At 41.5% G+C, this 16754-nt stretch overlaps 1 protein-coding gene across 3 annotated transcripts in view; it reads left to right on the top strand.

The window, feature by feature from the left end:
- ARPC1A (actin related protein 2/3 complex subunit 1A) overlaps positions 1-16754 on the top strand; it is a 28782-nt gene that overhangs the window by 7060 nt on the left and 4968 nt on the right. For all 3 annotated transcript variants that reach the window (XR_015766413.1, XR_003606897.2, XM_028088435.2), the window contains exons 3-6: positions 2932-3036; positions 9564-9786; positions 11748-11855; positions 14196-14408. Coding sequence is in view for 1 of the 3 variants with exons in the window: in XM_028088435.2 (XP_027944236.1) it covers positions 2932-3036; positions 9564-9786; positions 11748-11855; positions 14196-14408 (649 nt within the window). In the remaining 2 variants the exon portion in view is untranslated. The remainder of the gene's footprint in view (positions 1-2931; positions 3037-9563; positions 9787-11747; positions 11856-14195; positions 14409-16754) is intronic.

The following is a 16754-nucleotide window of genomic DNA, read 5'->3' as shown; positions in this document are numbered from 1 at the left end:
AGCACAAAAGTTTTTAGTTTTGAAAAAGTCCAGTTTATTTTTTTCTTTTGCTGCTATGCATTTGCTGTTGTATCTAAGAAACCATTTAATTCAAGGTCACAAAGATGTATACCTATGTTTTCTTCTAAGAGTCTTACAGTTTTAGCTCTTATATTTACATCTTGCATCCATTTCGAATTAGTTTTTTGTATAAGGTGTGAGGTAGAGAGCCCAAATTCATCCTTTTGCATGTGGCTCTCCAGTTGTCCCAACACCATTTGTTGAAGACTATTCTCTCCTTAATGAACTGTCTTGGTACCCTTGTCAATAATCAGCTGACTATAAATGTGAAGGTTATTGGACTCTCAATTCTGTTTCATTGATCTTTATGTCTATCCTAATGCCAGGACCACACTGTCTTGGTTACTGTAGCTTTGTAGTAAGTTTTGAAATTGAGAAATGTGAGTTCCAACTTTGTACCTCTTTCTCAAGATTCTTCTGGCTCTTGTAGGTCCCTTGCATTTCTGTATGAATTTAAGGGTCAACTTATTAATTTCTGCAAAGAAGCCAGCTGAGATTTTGATCTTTCAATCTAATATGTAACATGCCAGGATGGTGAATCTAGAGCTTCTGTTTTGTGATCATTTCACAGTTCCATAGCTGTTTCCTGTGTCCTCTGTGTCTACTTTCCCATGTAAAAATGGGTTTTTGGAGTATTTCCAATTATTTTTAGTAGAAAGTTATCATTGTTCTCATTTAAACTACTTGATAAACTTGATAAATATTAAGACATAGTTTTGTTATTATAATTTGAAATTTATAGCATTTTTCAGCTTTAGATTTGGCTTTTGAAGCATCTTAGAAATTTAGAGAAATACATATAACTGGTTTTGAGAAAGTACTTAAAGTCTTAGGATTTTAGAGCTAGATATATTTATCTGGTTCCACAGTTTCATCTGTAAAACAAGTGTAACTTTCCTAAGGAGGGAAAGGAAAAGAAATATAATAGAAGGGGTAGGACTAGTAAATGATCTAAAGTCTGAATCATAGATCCTAATTTTAATTATAAGAAATCAGTGTTTTGGGTGTCTGAGTGGTTCAGATGGTTAAGCGACTGCCTTCCGCTCAGGTCATGATCCCAGGGTCCTGGGATTGAGTCCCACATCAGGCTCCCTGCTCACCAGGGAGTCTTGCTTCTCCCTCCTTCTGCCCCTCCCCCCTGCTCGTGTGCATGCTCCTTATCTCTCACAGTCTCTCTCGCTCCCAAATAAATAAAATCTTAAAAAAAAAAATTAGCGTTTTGGGGTTTTTTTTAATGGATGAACTAGAAAGAGTGAAAAATCAATATAAATTCAAAAGAAATTTATCATATATATGTATATTCTTAATATTTCAAATTGGTCTGAGAGATTTCTCTTGAAAACAGAATTTTACTTTGTGATTCATATTGGCTTTATTGTAAAGGAAAGCTTTGATGTATTTAATGACCAGAATCAAGTTTGGGGGTTTTTTGTTTGTTTTTTGTTTTTGTTTTTTTTAGTAGATCCGATGGTTCCAAGCTGGGTGCATGATAGCAGTAATGAGAATGTTTGAGCTATTTTCAGTGTTTCAGAAACTCTAACAAAGTAAATATTTGTTGCTAATAATGTTGGACAGGTGAATTAAAATGTCAAATATTTTTACTATGGGCTAAAATTTTATCAGCAAGGTATGATAACATTGTTTAATTCTTACTGATTAGAATCTTTACTTAATAGTTGTATATGTCTCGGGTGCCTGGGTGGCTCAGTTGGTTAAGCGACTACCTTTGGCTCAGGTCATGATCCCAGAGTCCCGGGATCGAGTCCCCCATCGGGCTCCCTGCTCAGCAGGGAGTCTGCTTCTCCCTCCAACCCTACCCCCTCTTGGGCTCTCTCTCTCACTCTCTCTCTCTCTCTCTCTCTCTCTCAAATAAGTAAATAAAATCTTTAAAAAAAATAGTTGTATATGTCTCTAATAAAAGGAATTTTTATTTTTTTTAAAGGTTTTATTTATTTGAGAGAGAGAGATCATGAGCAGGGGGGAGAGATATAGGGAGAGGCAGACTCCTCACTGAGCAGGGAGCCTGATGTGGGACTCGATCCCAGGACTCTGGGATTATGACCCAAGCCAAAGGCAGACCCTTAACCAACTCAGCTACCCAGGCACCCTAAAATGAATTTTTAAATTCAGTTTTTCTACAAAACATTTTAAAATATGGGATCCAAGTAGAGGTAAAAATAATAAGAGGAATTTTTCAGGGGTAAATCTTGGGAACCATATTTTTAAAACAGATTTCTTACTCCTTCCTTGAACCTATTTTTAAAATGCCAACTGTTGGGCGCCTGGGTGGCTCAGTCGTTAAGCGTCTGCCTTTGGCTCAGGTCATGATCTCGGGGTCCTGGGATTGAGCCCCGCATTGGGCTCCCCACTCTGCAGGGAGCCTGCTTCTCCCTCTCCCACTCCCCCTGCTTGTGTTCCCTCTCTCGCTGTGTCTCTCTCTGTCAAATAAATAAATAAAATCTTTAAAAAAAAATAAAATAAAATGCCAGCTGTTGGCATGCCTTGCTGGCTCATTTTGGTGGAGCATGCGACTTTTGACTTTGGGGTTGTGAGTTCGATGTTGGGTGTAGAGATTACTTAAATAAATAAAATCTAAAAAACAAAACAAAACAGGGACGTCAGGGTGGCTCAGTCGGTTAAGCCTCTGCCTTCGGCTCAGGTCATGATCCCCTGGTCCTGGGATTGAGTCCCACATCCTGCTCCTTGCTCAGCAGGGAGCCTGCTTCTCCCTCTGCCTGCCACTCCCCATTTCTGCGCGCCTGTTCTCTCTCTGACAAATAAATAAAATCTTTGAAGAAAAAAAAACTAACATATCTCTGTTTTGGTGACAATTTCAAGTTTAGGTGTTAACTGTTGACTTTTTTCCTCCAGAGATTGCTCTTAGCCCCAATAATCACGAAGTCCACATCTATAAGAAGAACGGGAGCCAGTGGGTGAAAGCTCATGAACTCAAGGAGCACAACGGACACATTACAGGTAAAGGAAGATGATACTTGCAAATTGAGCACTCTTCCATTAAATAAAGAGCCTGATAAAGTAAGTCTGCCTTAATATTTAAAGTCGCGCAGCGTTTACTGAGTTTTCTTTAGAAAACTTGAGAAAATAATCATCATAGTGATCTCAGTTTTTAAGTGCTTCTTTTGGCCCAGCTGGGTCACTGCACTCCACTAGTGTATGGAAAACACTGATCCTACTCTGAGGAGTGAAGAGCCTAGATGAGGTGACGAGATGAGAAAGTGAAGACTAGACATCTGGCGTGTCAGCTGTGGGAAAACATAAGCCATACTGTGTTCCCAAGTGAGGGGACACAGTGTCTTCCAAAAGCTTTCTGTATGTTGTTTGTGGGGCGAGGAAGACATTCCAAAATACTGAAAAGGACAAAGAGTAACGTAACAAACACCCACATTGCCACCACCTAGAATTAACAACTGTGCCAGAATACTGAGAAAACAGAGCTTTTTTTTTTTAAGATTTTTTAATTTTTATTTATTTGACAGAGAGAGGGAACACAAGCAGCGGGAGAGGGAGAGGGAGAGGGAGAAGCAGGCTTCCTGCAGAGGAGGGAGCCCGATGCAGGGCTCGATCCCAGGACCCTGGGATCATGACCCGAGCTGAAGGCAGACGCTTAATGACTGAGCCACCCAGGCGCCCCAAAAACAGAGCTTTAATAATAAGGAGTATTAATCAGGATAACAGTACGGTCCCCTCCCACCGCCAGTCCTATTCCCATGCCCCAGAAGCAGTCTGTAATTTGGTGTGACATTGTCCCAGTTCATTTTTAATACTTGGACATACACGTATACACACTCGTAAGCGATCTGTAGCACTTGGGGCTGGTATATTTAAGTGCTACATAAATGGCATCCTGTTGTGCATCTCCAGCTTGCTTTTGCATTTCACGTTGTTCCTGAGTTATGTGTTGATCAGGTTTATTCCTTTTAACCACTATTTAACAATTCATACCTTGTTTATTTACTCTTCTCTCCACTGAAGGACGTTTAGGTTGTTTGCAGTTTTTCCTGATAGTGAAGTGCTAGATCGAGCCTCCCTGCGCAGGTCTCTTTGTTCATGCGTGAATGTTTGTTTATGGCAGACTCGTACTGCTGGGGTGTGCACATGCTCAGCTTTGCTAGGCATGGTCACACTGCCTTCATCCTGGCCCCCCCAGTATGGGGGTGCTTATCTTCCCCCATCCGACACACACTTGATACGATCAGAGGGTCTGATGAGTGAAAGGTTGTGTCTCTAGAAATTGCATTTTCCTGCGTAATAAAAAGGTTGAGCATATTTTCTGATGTTTATTAGCCATGCTGGATTTCTTTCTCAGACTTTACTGTTCATTACTCCTGATCAGTTTTCCATTGAGTTTTTATCCTTTTCTTGTTGACTCATAGAAGACAGGATCTTAAAGCATTGGCTCTGAGGCAGGTTCCTGAGTGTACATGAGCTTTCATCTTTGACAAAAACCCCTCGATGAATAGATGGATAAAGGTGGCAAGCAGAGTGGTGCTGAGTTTCATTAAGCAGGTATCAAATAAGGGAGGAGGAGGAGTCAGATAAAAATGGAGAATTTCTCTAATGGTTTTCAGAATTCAGTGAACCAAATCCCGATACCAGATTTCAAGAGAATGAATTGCTTTTTTGTGAGGTGGTATCTGGCTATTTTTAAAAGAATATATTCACTTACTGCTGTGTTCAGAAAGAATTCTTGTTCCTTGATCCTTACTACTATAATTTTTTTTTTATCCATTTTCTGGCAGAGTTGATTCAGCCTCTTGCTTTTAACAGTTTGGTCAAGCACGTCAGAACTTACTCTCCATAACGTTTCTTTTTATTTTTTTTTTAAGATTTTATTTATTTGACAGAGAGAGACACAGTGAGAGAGGGAACACAAGCAGGGGGAGTGGGAGAGGGAGAAGCAGGCTTCCCTCTGAGCAGGGAGCCCGATGCGGGGCTCGATCCCAGGACCCTGGCACTTAATGACTGAGCCACCCAGGCGTCCCTCTCCATAACTTTTCAATTACAAATTTTTCACTGCAATCTTGGATTTTCCCTCTCTTCACAATGACATTTGCTCTTAAGTGGGCAGCAAAGTGACTGATAATGATTTTTTTTTTAATTGTGACCCTGAAATTGCCTCTAGTCCTCCAACGTACTGATTAGCTTAAAGATATCCTTCCCCCCAACCAGAGAAAAACAGCATGTTTTGACCTTCTGCACCCTTTCCATTGTATTCCCCAGCAAAAACTCACGACCATCCCTTCTTGTTTCTGCCGGTGATTTGTATGTGATGCTAGTGAGCATCAGGAGCCAACTGATCATATTCCTGAGCTAGCACGAAAGACATAATTTATAATTTCTATTTTTGTTGCTATTGCTTTCCCATGACCTTATTTCTATTAGGTTTGGCCCATTTTCTTTACATTCCTTTGCCAGTGGCCTTGTGGCCTAAAAATAAGAACATTCATACTTTAAATTGGAATTTTAGCATTAGGAAATACTTCTAAGTGAGAAAGGGCTAAGGTGAAAGACCACAGAAATAGCCAAAAAAGTGAAATACTTAGTTATGTTCTTCTTCTCGTCTGCTTCTCTTTTGGAACCCTTTGAACTTGGGCCTGTTTTCATTCAAATGTTCAAATGACATTTTTTTTTTAGATCTGAAAAAACTTTTGTTGGAAAAATCTAAATATAACTCTGTGGCAAGAGACCAAGGATCAAACATATTTTCTCATAAAGATAGTAACTACAGAAAAAAAAGAAAGAAATCCTCTCAAGTTTTCTAGAAGAAAAGACCAGTCAGTACTACAGAGAAAAACAGTATGGTTAACATCAAAGAGAAATCAGAGTCCTGGTGTTTGTTTCTGTGAGTTTCTTTTTTTGTGTGTTAAAGTGATCATTCTCTTTAAAAGAAAAATTTACTGTGGACAGTTTTAAACAGATAACATAAAAAAGGAAGAATAATGTAGTGAGCCCCTGTATACCCATCATCACCCGGATTCAGCAGTTACCACCTCACAGCCAACCTTGTTTTCAACTCATTTCCTCCTTGTATAGTTTGGAAGTACATGCCAGACACTGCATCATTTCGTATTTCAGTTTGTGTCTCTAAAAGAGAAGGACTCTTCTTTTCAATAATACCTGATACAGTAATTTTAATGGGGACTTTAATAAGGTGCACACATGGTTGTGATTAGTTGATATATCTCTTGTCTTTTGTCTATAGGTTCCCTTTCTTCTCTTTAACTTTTTAATTTATTTGTGAAGAAAACTGAGAAATCAGGTTGTTTGTCCTGTAGTGTTTTCTGGAATCTGGATTTTACTGATTGCAAGCCCATGGTATTTTACATATTTTTCTGTCCTCATCTTTCTTGTAAATTGCTAGTTGAAGGTAGGGAGTTAGGAAGTTCTTTCGTCAAGGATGCACATGGTGTCTAGTCATTGTTCTATGATGCTAGCAACTGTCAAGGGTCAGTGGCCATATCGATTCATTTAGTAGTGGCCGCAGGGTGGTGGTATTCTAGATCTGTCATTTCCTTTCTGTTAGCTGATTACATTTGTAAGAGACACTTCCCTTCATCTGCTGTTTGGCTACCTGGATGTATATTTAGTATGGAAAAAACAGGGTAGATGCTTTATTCTGTTCCTTTGCCTTTAAAGCCTGATGGAATTAAAACAGTATTTAAACAAATATTTAAATAAACTTAAAATTTTAAAATAAGAGAATACAAAACAAAAGTAAATAAAAAAAGAGTTAAAAGCTAATGCCATCTAAAATACTTTGAAGCCGTGACTGTTTTTACAGTTTCCATACTCAAATGAAAGATGTAGCTAGACTAGAAGCATTAAAACAAAGCAGAATACGGTCCCTTCTGTTTTTTTAGAGAGTATGGACCTGTTGATTTTTAAAAGTGCCTCATGCTTAAGCACCTCAGGAATTCTAATAACATTATGTGTTTAATCAGAGTGGTGATCATATGGAATAAGGACTGAAATTTTAGATTGTCAAAACCATCACAAAATCACTGAGCTTTCTCATTTATAAGGCAATATTCTGGATGTTAAGGGACACATTTGTTTTCTATTGCTGTGTAACAAATACTGCAAACTTAGCAGCCTAACCAAAACAAATTTATTATCTCACAGTTTTTGTGGGTCAAGACTCTGGGCATGGCTTATCTGGGACCCCTGCTTAGGGTCTCGAAAGTCGTAATCAAGGTATCAGCCAGGGACGAGTTCTCATCAGAGGCTTGACCAGGGAAGAATCCACTTCCAAACTCCTTCAGGTTGTTGGGAGTAGAATTTCCTAGCAGCTGTAAGATTCATGTAATGTAATCTTGTCCACTACTCATGTACATCTAATCACCTTTCCACCATTCCATTGATTGGAAGCAAGTCACAGGTCCTGCCCACACCTATAGGGAGGGGACTTCCCTAGGGTCTGCCCACCACAATAGTTTCAAAGACTTCTTATTTTCAAGAAGCTTGTAATCAAGTTAAAAAAACGAGACATTCATAAAAATAACAATATTTTGCATCACACTTTGGGGAATTTATCACAGAGAGATCATTTTAACCAGAACAAAAAGGTATGTTCCTGAATGTTTATTCCAATGTTATCTATTTTAATAAATGATTGGAGACTAACAAAGCATTCAACAATGGGATGTTTGGGGCAATTATTATGATAAGATCAATGTTCTGAAATAATGCATAACCAGTACTAATTTATAAAAAGGGGAGGAAAATGTTTGCCATAGTATTAATATCATTTGGGGGGAGAAATGTGTATGGACATAAGAACGGGAGCAGGGCTTTTTCTACTTCCTACATGTCCCTTTGTGGTGTTTGTTTCTTGTAGGTTTTGCTTTTGTAGTTAAAAATAAAACTTAAAATCTGGGGCGCCTGGGTGGCTCAGTTGGTTAAGCGTCTGCCTTTCGCTCTGGTCATGATCCCAGAGCCCTGGGATCAAACCCCGAGTCTGTCTCCCTGCTCAGCGGGGAGCCTGCTTCTCCCTCTCCCTCTGCCTGCTGCTTTGCCTGCTTGTGCTCTCTCTTGTCTCTGTCGAATAAATAAATAAAATCTTTTCAAAATAATAAATAAAACTTAAAATCTAATAAAGAGGGCTGCAAAACTATCCTATAATGAATGGACTTGCAATCAAAATACACATCACTTAGAATACACTCCCGCATTTTTCCCCCTCAGTGGTGCAAATAATTGAGCAGACTATTCCTGTAGGTGAAAGAATGAATGAACTCTTCATACAACTAAAGTCACTGTGAGTTATGACCAGTGGAAACTTTGATTTATATTCATCTTACTTTTTTCCCTATGTTAAGAATGATAATGATTAATTTTTAGGGAGATATCTATCATAAGAATTTATTAGTTGGGACGTCTGACTCTTGATCTCAGCTCAGGTCTTGACTTCAGGGTTTGAGTTCAAGCCCCATGTTGGGCTCCATGCTGGGCATGGAGCCTACTTAAAAAAAAAAAAAAAAAAAAAGAATTTATTAGTAACATTTCTGTATGTTCAATGTGGAATTATATTTGTAGGAAATATGTAACTAAAAAATGATTGAGCCATAGCAGATTTTACTCTTGGTATGTAACAAACTGATCTTGACTTTGGGATCCTTCACAGAGCCATCAAATAAGTAAAAGTCTGGCCAAATATGAAAAACAATCCATACATATTTAGATTTCTTCCTAGTTTGGATGCAAAAATACTCAGGGACCCTTTCTAGAACCTGTAGCATATAGAAAAGGTATTGAGGTTAGTTTAAATGACAGTGACCCTCATAAGAATATGTAATGAGTCACAATTTGTATTTTGCCTCCGTTTACTAAAGTTTTGTTTTTGTTTTTTTTTTTAATTTAATAGAGACAGCGAGAGAGGGAACACAAGCAGGGGGAGTGGGAGAGGGAGAAGCAGGCTTCCCGCTGAGCAGAGAGCCCGATGCGGGGCTCAATCCCAGGACCCTGGCATCATGACCTGAGCTGAAGGCAGTCGCCCAACCAGCTGAGCCACCCAGGCGCCCACTACTAAAGATTATTTGAATTTACCCTGATGTTTTGTTTCGATGTGACGTAGCAGATTTTCAGTTGTTATCATGGAGTGAGGTCTGTTAATGAATGAATAAAGGTACTTTTAAACCCCCCAAAATCTAATAATGAGAAAAGAAAAAGGTCTTTACACCAGATCACTTTAGAAACCTGTGAATGGGTGGTAGAATGCCCCTGTTTAATTTTGTAACCTCCACAATCATAAAACAGCTCTGTTCTGCCTGGCCTCGTGGAGGATCCCGAGTTACAGAACTTTGCAGAGAAACCTTGCCTTTGCGTTTGAGGTGATGATCGGGACCATAGATGAGGGGAAGGTTGGGGCTGGGGAGGAAGATACCAAGCCCACTTCTAGCCCTGCCATGGCAGTGCCCACCGGGCTGTTTCACGTCTCTTGTCATCGGCCAGGCAAAGCGGGTGACACCACATCTCACTTGCAGGTATCGACTGGGCTCCCAAGAGTGACCGCATCGTCACTTGTGGGGCAGACCGCAATGCCTATGTCTGGAGTCAGAAAGATGGTGTCTGGAAGCCAACCCTGGTGATCCTGAGAATTAATCGTGCAGCGACTTTTGTCAAGTGGTCTCCGCTAGAGAACAAATTTGCTGTGGGAAGTGGAGCACGACTCATTTCTGTTTGTTACTTTGAGTCTGAAAATGACTGGTGAGCAATATCTGAGTATTTTTTATTTCTCTCTGTGGAATTACACATTTGGACCACTGTGTTCTTGGTGACTTCTTGAAGCATTGGGTGAAGGCTTAACTATAACTTCAGTGTTTCCTCATCTGGAGATTTTTTTTTTTTCCTCTGAAGATCTCTAGTCCCTCTGAGCAGTTTTCCTTCTTATATGCACGTTGAGTCAAATCACATCTTTCTCATGTTGCTACAGACCTGTGGCCCCATTTTCTGATTTCCTAACTGGTAGGTTCTATAAGATGCTACTGTTCTCATTCTGTGCTGTCCAAATTGTTTTGTTACTCTTACAGGTAACTCATAAACTTGAGAGATTCCCATGCATGACCTGAGAAGTAATTTTTTTCCTCACAACTCTGTCTACTTAAAATAAGATTCCTGCAGATAACAATGTACTCCTTTAAAATTTATTGGCTGATCCAATCTGTCTTAGTATAATATTTTATTCACTTAAACTGTTGGGAGTAAAAATTGACTGGGATCTTGGAACTATAGTCAGCCTGTTGTACTTTCTATATAAATCACTTACAGCTGAGCCACTCAAAATACAGAGATTGATTTTATGGCTAAGTAACTTATTTTAACTAATCCTTCTCACTTATTTGATAAAAAAACGACTCTGCTCTATGTGGCACACATTCACAAAGGATGGTAAATAGCCTTCAACATGGAATTGTCATTCAGTAAGAATCTGGCAGTGTTTGTATTTGTCCTAAAAATAGCAGAGTACACATTACTCTTTGTGTCACTGTTACTGGTTGCTTTCTGCTGCAACAGTGGAAGGAACGGATTATATTATGTTTTGTGAAATTTCGTGAAATCTCACAAATTCTGATTCTTTGGAAAGAAAATCTGAATTTGCAACAAGATTAAATTATGAATTTAAGACCTGCATTTTTCTTTCAAGTATGTGTAAAAATAAGCCTAACAAAACGTTGCCTGCCAGAAGTCATTTTAGGAGACTCACTGTAATGAATAGATAAAAACTTTCCTTCCTGGGTAACGTTCAACCTCAGAGACTGCTCACATTTTTATTCATTGAAAAATAGTCTCAAATATAGGTAAATTGGGCTGTTCTATAGTACAAGGTTGTCATTTGAACAAGCTGTGTGTTCAAGGGAGTTTCTCAGCTATAGAACAACATTTCACTGGAGTGATGTGAATACAACAATCTCTAAAAGCCTATAACTGCATTACAAGCAAGTCAGAACACAGTCTATTTTTCAGAAGGAAATTTTTTAGATAGGTTCCTAAGAGAAAGATTCTGTGGAAAAGTAATTTGGCATTCAAGAATGGGCGTTCGGCTCGATATTAAGTCTCTCGGATCTCAAACAGCAGAACATGATTGGTTTTTAAGCAGCAGTTTAGAGGCAGAAATTGAATTAGTGAAGCCAGAATAATGACTGATCTCAGACATAAATAAACTTTTCGAGTGGAGGAGAATTAGCACCTCCAAGAGGTTGCTATTTTCTTGGTTGTGATTTCTCTGAAAAAAAAATAGTAATAATAATAATATGCAGCTTCACAGAGATGTAGAAAGGAAATTGAGCTATTTTACAAGTCAAACTTAACCCAAAATGAAATAACAGATCACTGAGTATTTGTCATAAAAATTTAATTTCAAACCCTACATTTTATTTGAAAGGTTAAAGTCACATGTAATCTGAAACTCCATGGCCAGTATCCAGAGTTAATCCATAAATACAGTTACTCACAGGGATCCCCTGGTTGCCAGGAAGATTCAGTGATAAGAACATCAAAGCCTAAAAGAACAGAAAGGACTATTTATGGCTCTTCTTCCTCTCTCCGTTCCTCTCTGTGGCAGAGGACTGGGTCGCCACATGGGTGTCACCTGACACACCTTTGTTAGGCCCTTTGGGAACTGTTGCTCGATGTGTGGATAAACTGAAGTGGATTTTCTCCTTTTGTAGGTGGGTAAGCAAGCACATTAAAAAGCCAATTCGATCCACGGTCCTCAGCTTGGATTGGCATCCCAACAATGTTTTGCTGGCAGCAGGATCATGTGATTTCAAATGCAGGTGGGAACAAATGAGAACTGGTAGACAGAATTGATCTGTTCCTTGCTCATCTTTCAAGTTTTTCTCAGGTTCCTTTTCATTGCAAGGTACAGTGCTGGGTACCATGAAGGACTCACAGGTAGAAGGAGCTTGTGATCTAGGAAAGCAAGTACAGAAGTCACGGAGGGGGAAGGAAATAGATTCGGGAGGTGCAGGAGGAGGGAGCTGCATGGGTGGGGCCAGGGACGTTTTCCTCGGGCAGAACATCATGTCTGGAGCAGAGGTATAGTGGCCCTCAGACGGCGGTATTATTTCTCATTTCGTAACCCAGGCAGGGACTCGGCAGATTCCGGGCTGAAGCTATAAGATGGACAAAACATAGCTAAACAGTGCTCTGCTGAGCTGTTATACTGTGTTCTTCCTTTTCAGTTCAAGCTTTTTATTTGTTTTTAGCATGAGGCTAGAAGAAGCACAGCCACTTTGCTAAGAGCTTTAAGGATCATACAGTGTAATTGCTTTTTACAGTTATTCTTTACCAAGAAGGCTTTCTTCCCCTTAGCCCAAAGAAAAGCAAATAAATGTTACTTCACATTGACAATATGGTGGGTTGGGAGATGGTATGCATCTTTCTGTAGTAGGCTATTTGGAGAATTTCCAGAAAACCTGCCTAGTGATTTATATCCAAGAATATCCAATGGTTTGGTTTTGGTTTTTGTTTTTTTAAGATGTGTGTGGGAATTTGACTGTGGAATGGGGATACAGTAGCATCAAGGCACTCTGGAAAAAGACTGGTTCTACTTAAGAACCAATGTAACAGCGTAGACATTCTCTAGGAGAATTCAGTTTTGTTGTCTGATGTGTTACCCGGAGTCATTCTAGCTCTCTTGAAGGATGGAACGGAATGATCCATACCACCTGAATTCTCAGGTTATGTCTAAAGAATCTGGTTATGAAAATAGGTTCCCAATTTTTTGGATAATACTAATTTCCAGAAACAAACTTAGCTTTGAATTGCAGTCCTATGGGTAAGAGTCTCTTCAGTTCACACTCTCCAGTTGGAGACTGAGAGCCACCCGTTCTGTCACAGACTCTGATGACTAGAGCATTTGCTGACTTAAGGCCCAGCGATTCTCAGACTCATAAATATAGAGGACAAACTGATGGGTGCCAGAAAGAAGGAGGGTGAGGGGATGGGCAAAATGGGTGAAGGGGAGTGGGAGGTACAGGCTTCCAGTTACGGAGTAAGTCTCGAGGATGACAGGTAACATAGGGACACTGCAAGAGCATCGTGTGGTGACAGATGGTAGCTACACTTGGGGTGAGCATCGCGTAAGGTATAGAGAAGTTGAATCACCATGAAACTCATGTAATACTGTGTGTCAGCTGGTATTCAGAAAAAAAAAAGTAGAGTCCAGCAATTCCAAGGTCATGTCCTCTAATTCAGAGAGAACTCACTGTGCCCTTCACCTCTCCAGAGGTGCTCTGCCTCTTCCAGAGCTGCTGCTGTCCTTGTCATTTCGGGGCAAGTATCTCAGATCATGTTAGGGAGTCTTTAGGTCCAGAGGTTCTTGAAGAGAAGCTCTACAAAGTAGAAATAGCGTTGGAGGGGGGTGGATTCCCAGCTGCTCTTTCTCCCTCCCTTATCCTGACTCAGCATCCAAACCTCCTCACACACAGCTTCCTGGAATTCAAGAGGGAGAGACTGCTGACAGCCGACTGTAAAGGAGACCCTCCCTCACCCAAGACAATAATCTGTCACAAAGACTGGACAGGGAGCCCTGACAGCATAATGGCCTGAGGGAGAGCCTGCCCACTCCCTCACTGGCCTCCTTTGGCTTCCTCTTTGGATGTCCCTTTCTTTAAATGGGTTAATGCCATTGGTTTATGGCAGCGTGGCACATAGTTTCCTCTCCTACCGTTTGGCTGTGTGGGCTTCCTGGAATACTGTGTTGAAAATGATAGTGAAGTAGGAAAGAATGCCGTGCTCACTTAGCAAGGTCAGCTATGTGCAAGGGGGGAGGGGCGGGGCAGCATGATCCTCCCACAGAACGTGCGCTCCGGGAGGGAAGGGCTTTTGTGTTCATTGCTTCTAGAAGTGTACCCCTAGAGCAGGGCCAGACATATTGTAGGTCTCTGTGTATACCCTTGGATTGAGTGCATTTTGCCAGACTCATATGGGCCTGTAGGCAGCCCTTAGAACCAAGCCTTGAGAGATTTGTGGCTGTGACTTTGTCACGTTTTGCTTTTCAAGATTCAATCTTTTTGCGTTCTGAGACACCTTACAGCAGCTGCCCATGGCCTGTTTCTGTATACATATATTTTCATTTACTTTTTCCTTCTTTCCTACCCCTTAAACTGCAGGGTGTTTTCTGCCTACATTAAAGAAGTGGATGAAAAGCCAGCCAGTACGCCCTGGGGCAGCAAGATGCCTTTTGGTCAGCTGATGTCAGAGTTTGGTGGCAGCGGCACTGGTGGCTGGGTACATGGGGTCAGCTTCTCTGCCAGTGGGAGCCGCCTGGCCTGGGTCAGCCACGACAGCACCGTATCCGTTGCTGATGCCTCAAAAAGTGTGCAGTGAGTATTTGCCTTTTGCTTGGAGTTAGGGAGTGGTTTGGGATCTCTCACCAGCTGGGCTAAGGCTGTCCTTCCCTGGGGGAAGTTCAGGATGTGAGCATAAAATTGTGACCCAGAACTGCAAGGCCGCCTTTAAAGTCACAGACACACATTTAGATTGTCCATTCGGGGAAATTTTAAAGTTAGGTCTCACTTCCAGAAACACTTCTTAATGGGGAGGTAGTGATGGTGATTCCTTTGAAGGACTCTCCTGGTTTGCTGCTGATAAGAGTTCCTTCAGATAGCCAATTTAGTCTGTTCGTGTGAATTTCTCACAACAGGTACACGTCATCCAGCAGTCTTAAGTAGGAGATAAGGTTCTTACTCTGTGTAGTCAGTGAACAGTGACTCCATTAATTTGGAATTTCATTCAGTAATACTTAAAACCCTGATACCAGTTTCTCTGGAGTATGCCAGAAGAACTCGAATTGCAATGACTCATTTGTGAGGGAGGCACCTGCCCAGCCTTAGGGAGAGCACCAGGTATCTTGTCATACATCAGAATTTATTTATTAAGATTTTAGAGAGCGCAAGCAAGCACAAGGGAGGGGGAGGGGTAGAGGAAGAGAGAGAAGCAGGCTCCCCACGGAGCAGGAAGCTGGACGTGGGGCTCCATCCCAGGACGCTGGGTCATCACCTGAGCCGAAGGCAGATGCTCAACCACCTGAGCCACCCAGGCGCCCCCCACATCAGAATTTATATCTGCTTGGGCGCCTGGGTGGCTCAGTGGGTTAAGCGACTGCCTTCGGCTCAGGTCATGATCCCGGAGTCCTGGGATCGAGTCCCGCATCGGGCTCCCTGCTCAGCAGGGAGTCTCCTTCTCCCTCTGACCCTCCCCCCCCTCATGTGCTCTCTCTCTCTCATTCTCTCTCTCTCTTTCAAATAAATAAATAAATCTTTAAAAAATTTTATATCTGCTCATCATACGCTGGAGGAAGAGAGATGATAATTGGAATTCTTTCCCCTTATGAATCTTTGTTCTTCCTGGTGAATCCTTTTCCATTGGCAGCTAAAGGTTACCCACCCTAAAAGGTCTCCTAACTTGTGAACCTCTGTGGTAAGAACCGGTCACCTCAGGTGTCTCTGCCCCCCTCTGCTGCACAGTGACAAGTGACATTTCAGAGAGGATATTTTTTTACCAACTGGATTGAATTGGGTTTATTTACTTTTTTTAACACCATAATAAATGGTGTAGTCTTCCAGATTTCTGTACATGTATAGGCACTTACATATCTTTTCATTTTGAACACCAGTGGGATTATGCTATACATTCTATACAGTAATTTGTCTTTTGTCATTTAGTTTTGATGTCATGGTTATTTGATTTGTGTACAGTTTATTGTAATGCATACTAAGCTCTTAGCATATGCTTATTACAGTCCCCCGTTTGCCCTCATATTGGTTTATGATTTGGCTTTTCTAGTCCTGCAAGTCTGATCATATCCTCTGCCCTTCTCCTTCTCGAACATAAATATTTCATGTAGTAGGAGGCAAGTGTGCCACAGTAAGGCCTTAAGGTGAGGTGTTAGGACTTCAATCCAATTCCAATGGGGTCTCCTGAGACAGTTTTCAAAATGCACCATCTTTTACATGAAGTTCTGTGATCCTAATTCATCAGCCCACACGTTTGCCCGCATGTCTGTGTGACCTCTTGGCCAGGTGCTGCAGCAGATAACTACTAAGTATATGGGTACACAGACACCTCCCCCAGCCCTTTTGTGTGCGAGCTCCTGGCCGGCCAGGACTTGTCCCCAGCTCCTCCCCCATCGCCTGGCAGAGAAAAGAGAATAGACTCTCCTAGATGTTTGTGCCCACCCTTTGGGAGCCCACGGTGAGCACAGGCAAGGAGAGGATGGAAGGACAAGGCATTCAGTCACAAGTGACAGTGACACGCAGAGCAGTAGGTGGTCAGAGGAGAAGCCACTTTCGGCTGAAGAGGTCAGGAAAGCTTCATGGAGGTGATCAGATGAGAGCTGAGCTTCAGAGACCAGGGTGGACTTTGGTGGACAAGCAAGAGACAGCATGTGGGTAGAGGGGTGTGGGAGCAAAGGCAGAGATGGGAAGGAAGACTTGCTGGGGGCCAGTTTGTCACGAGTGGGGGGCCTAAGAAGCAGGTGGGCCAGAGAGGGCCAAAGGCCTCTGTTTCTACAGGTGACCCCAGGGCTGCGTCATGCTTGGGATTCCTGAAAGTACAGGTCATGGGGCTCTTTTTAAGCATAAGTGTTCGTTTACACTGCACAAGCCCCTGTGAAAACGGGTCCTTTTCATTTGCCATGTCTATAAAGAAGCTGCGTGGTCTGTTCCATC

This window comes from Eumetopias jubatus, unplaced genomic scaffold, assembly GCF_037043125.1.
Source record: "Eumetopias jubatus isolate StellerSeaLion01/CBP00866 unplaced genomic scaffold, mEumJub1_p1.0 scaffold_12, whole genome shotgun sequence".
NCBI classification, from domain to species: Eukaryota; Metazoa; Chordata; class Mammalia; order Carnivora; family Otariidae; genus Eumetopias; species Eumetopias jubatus.
This window is presented reverse-complemented; position numbering and strand designations above follow the sequence as displayed.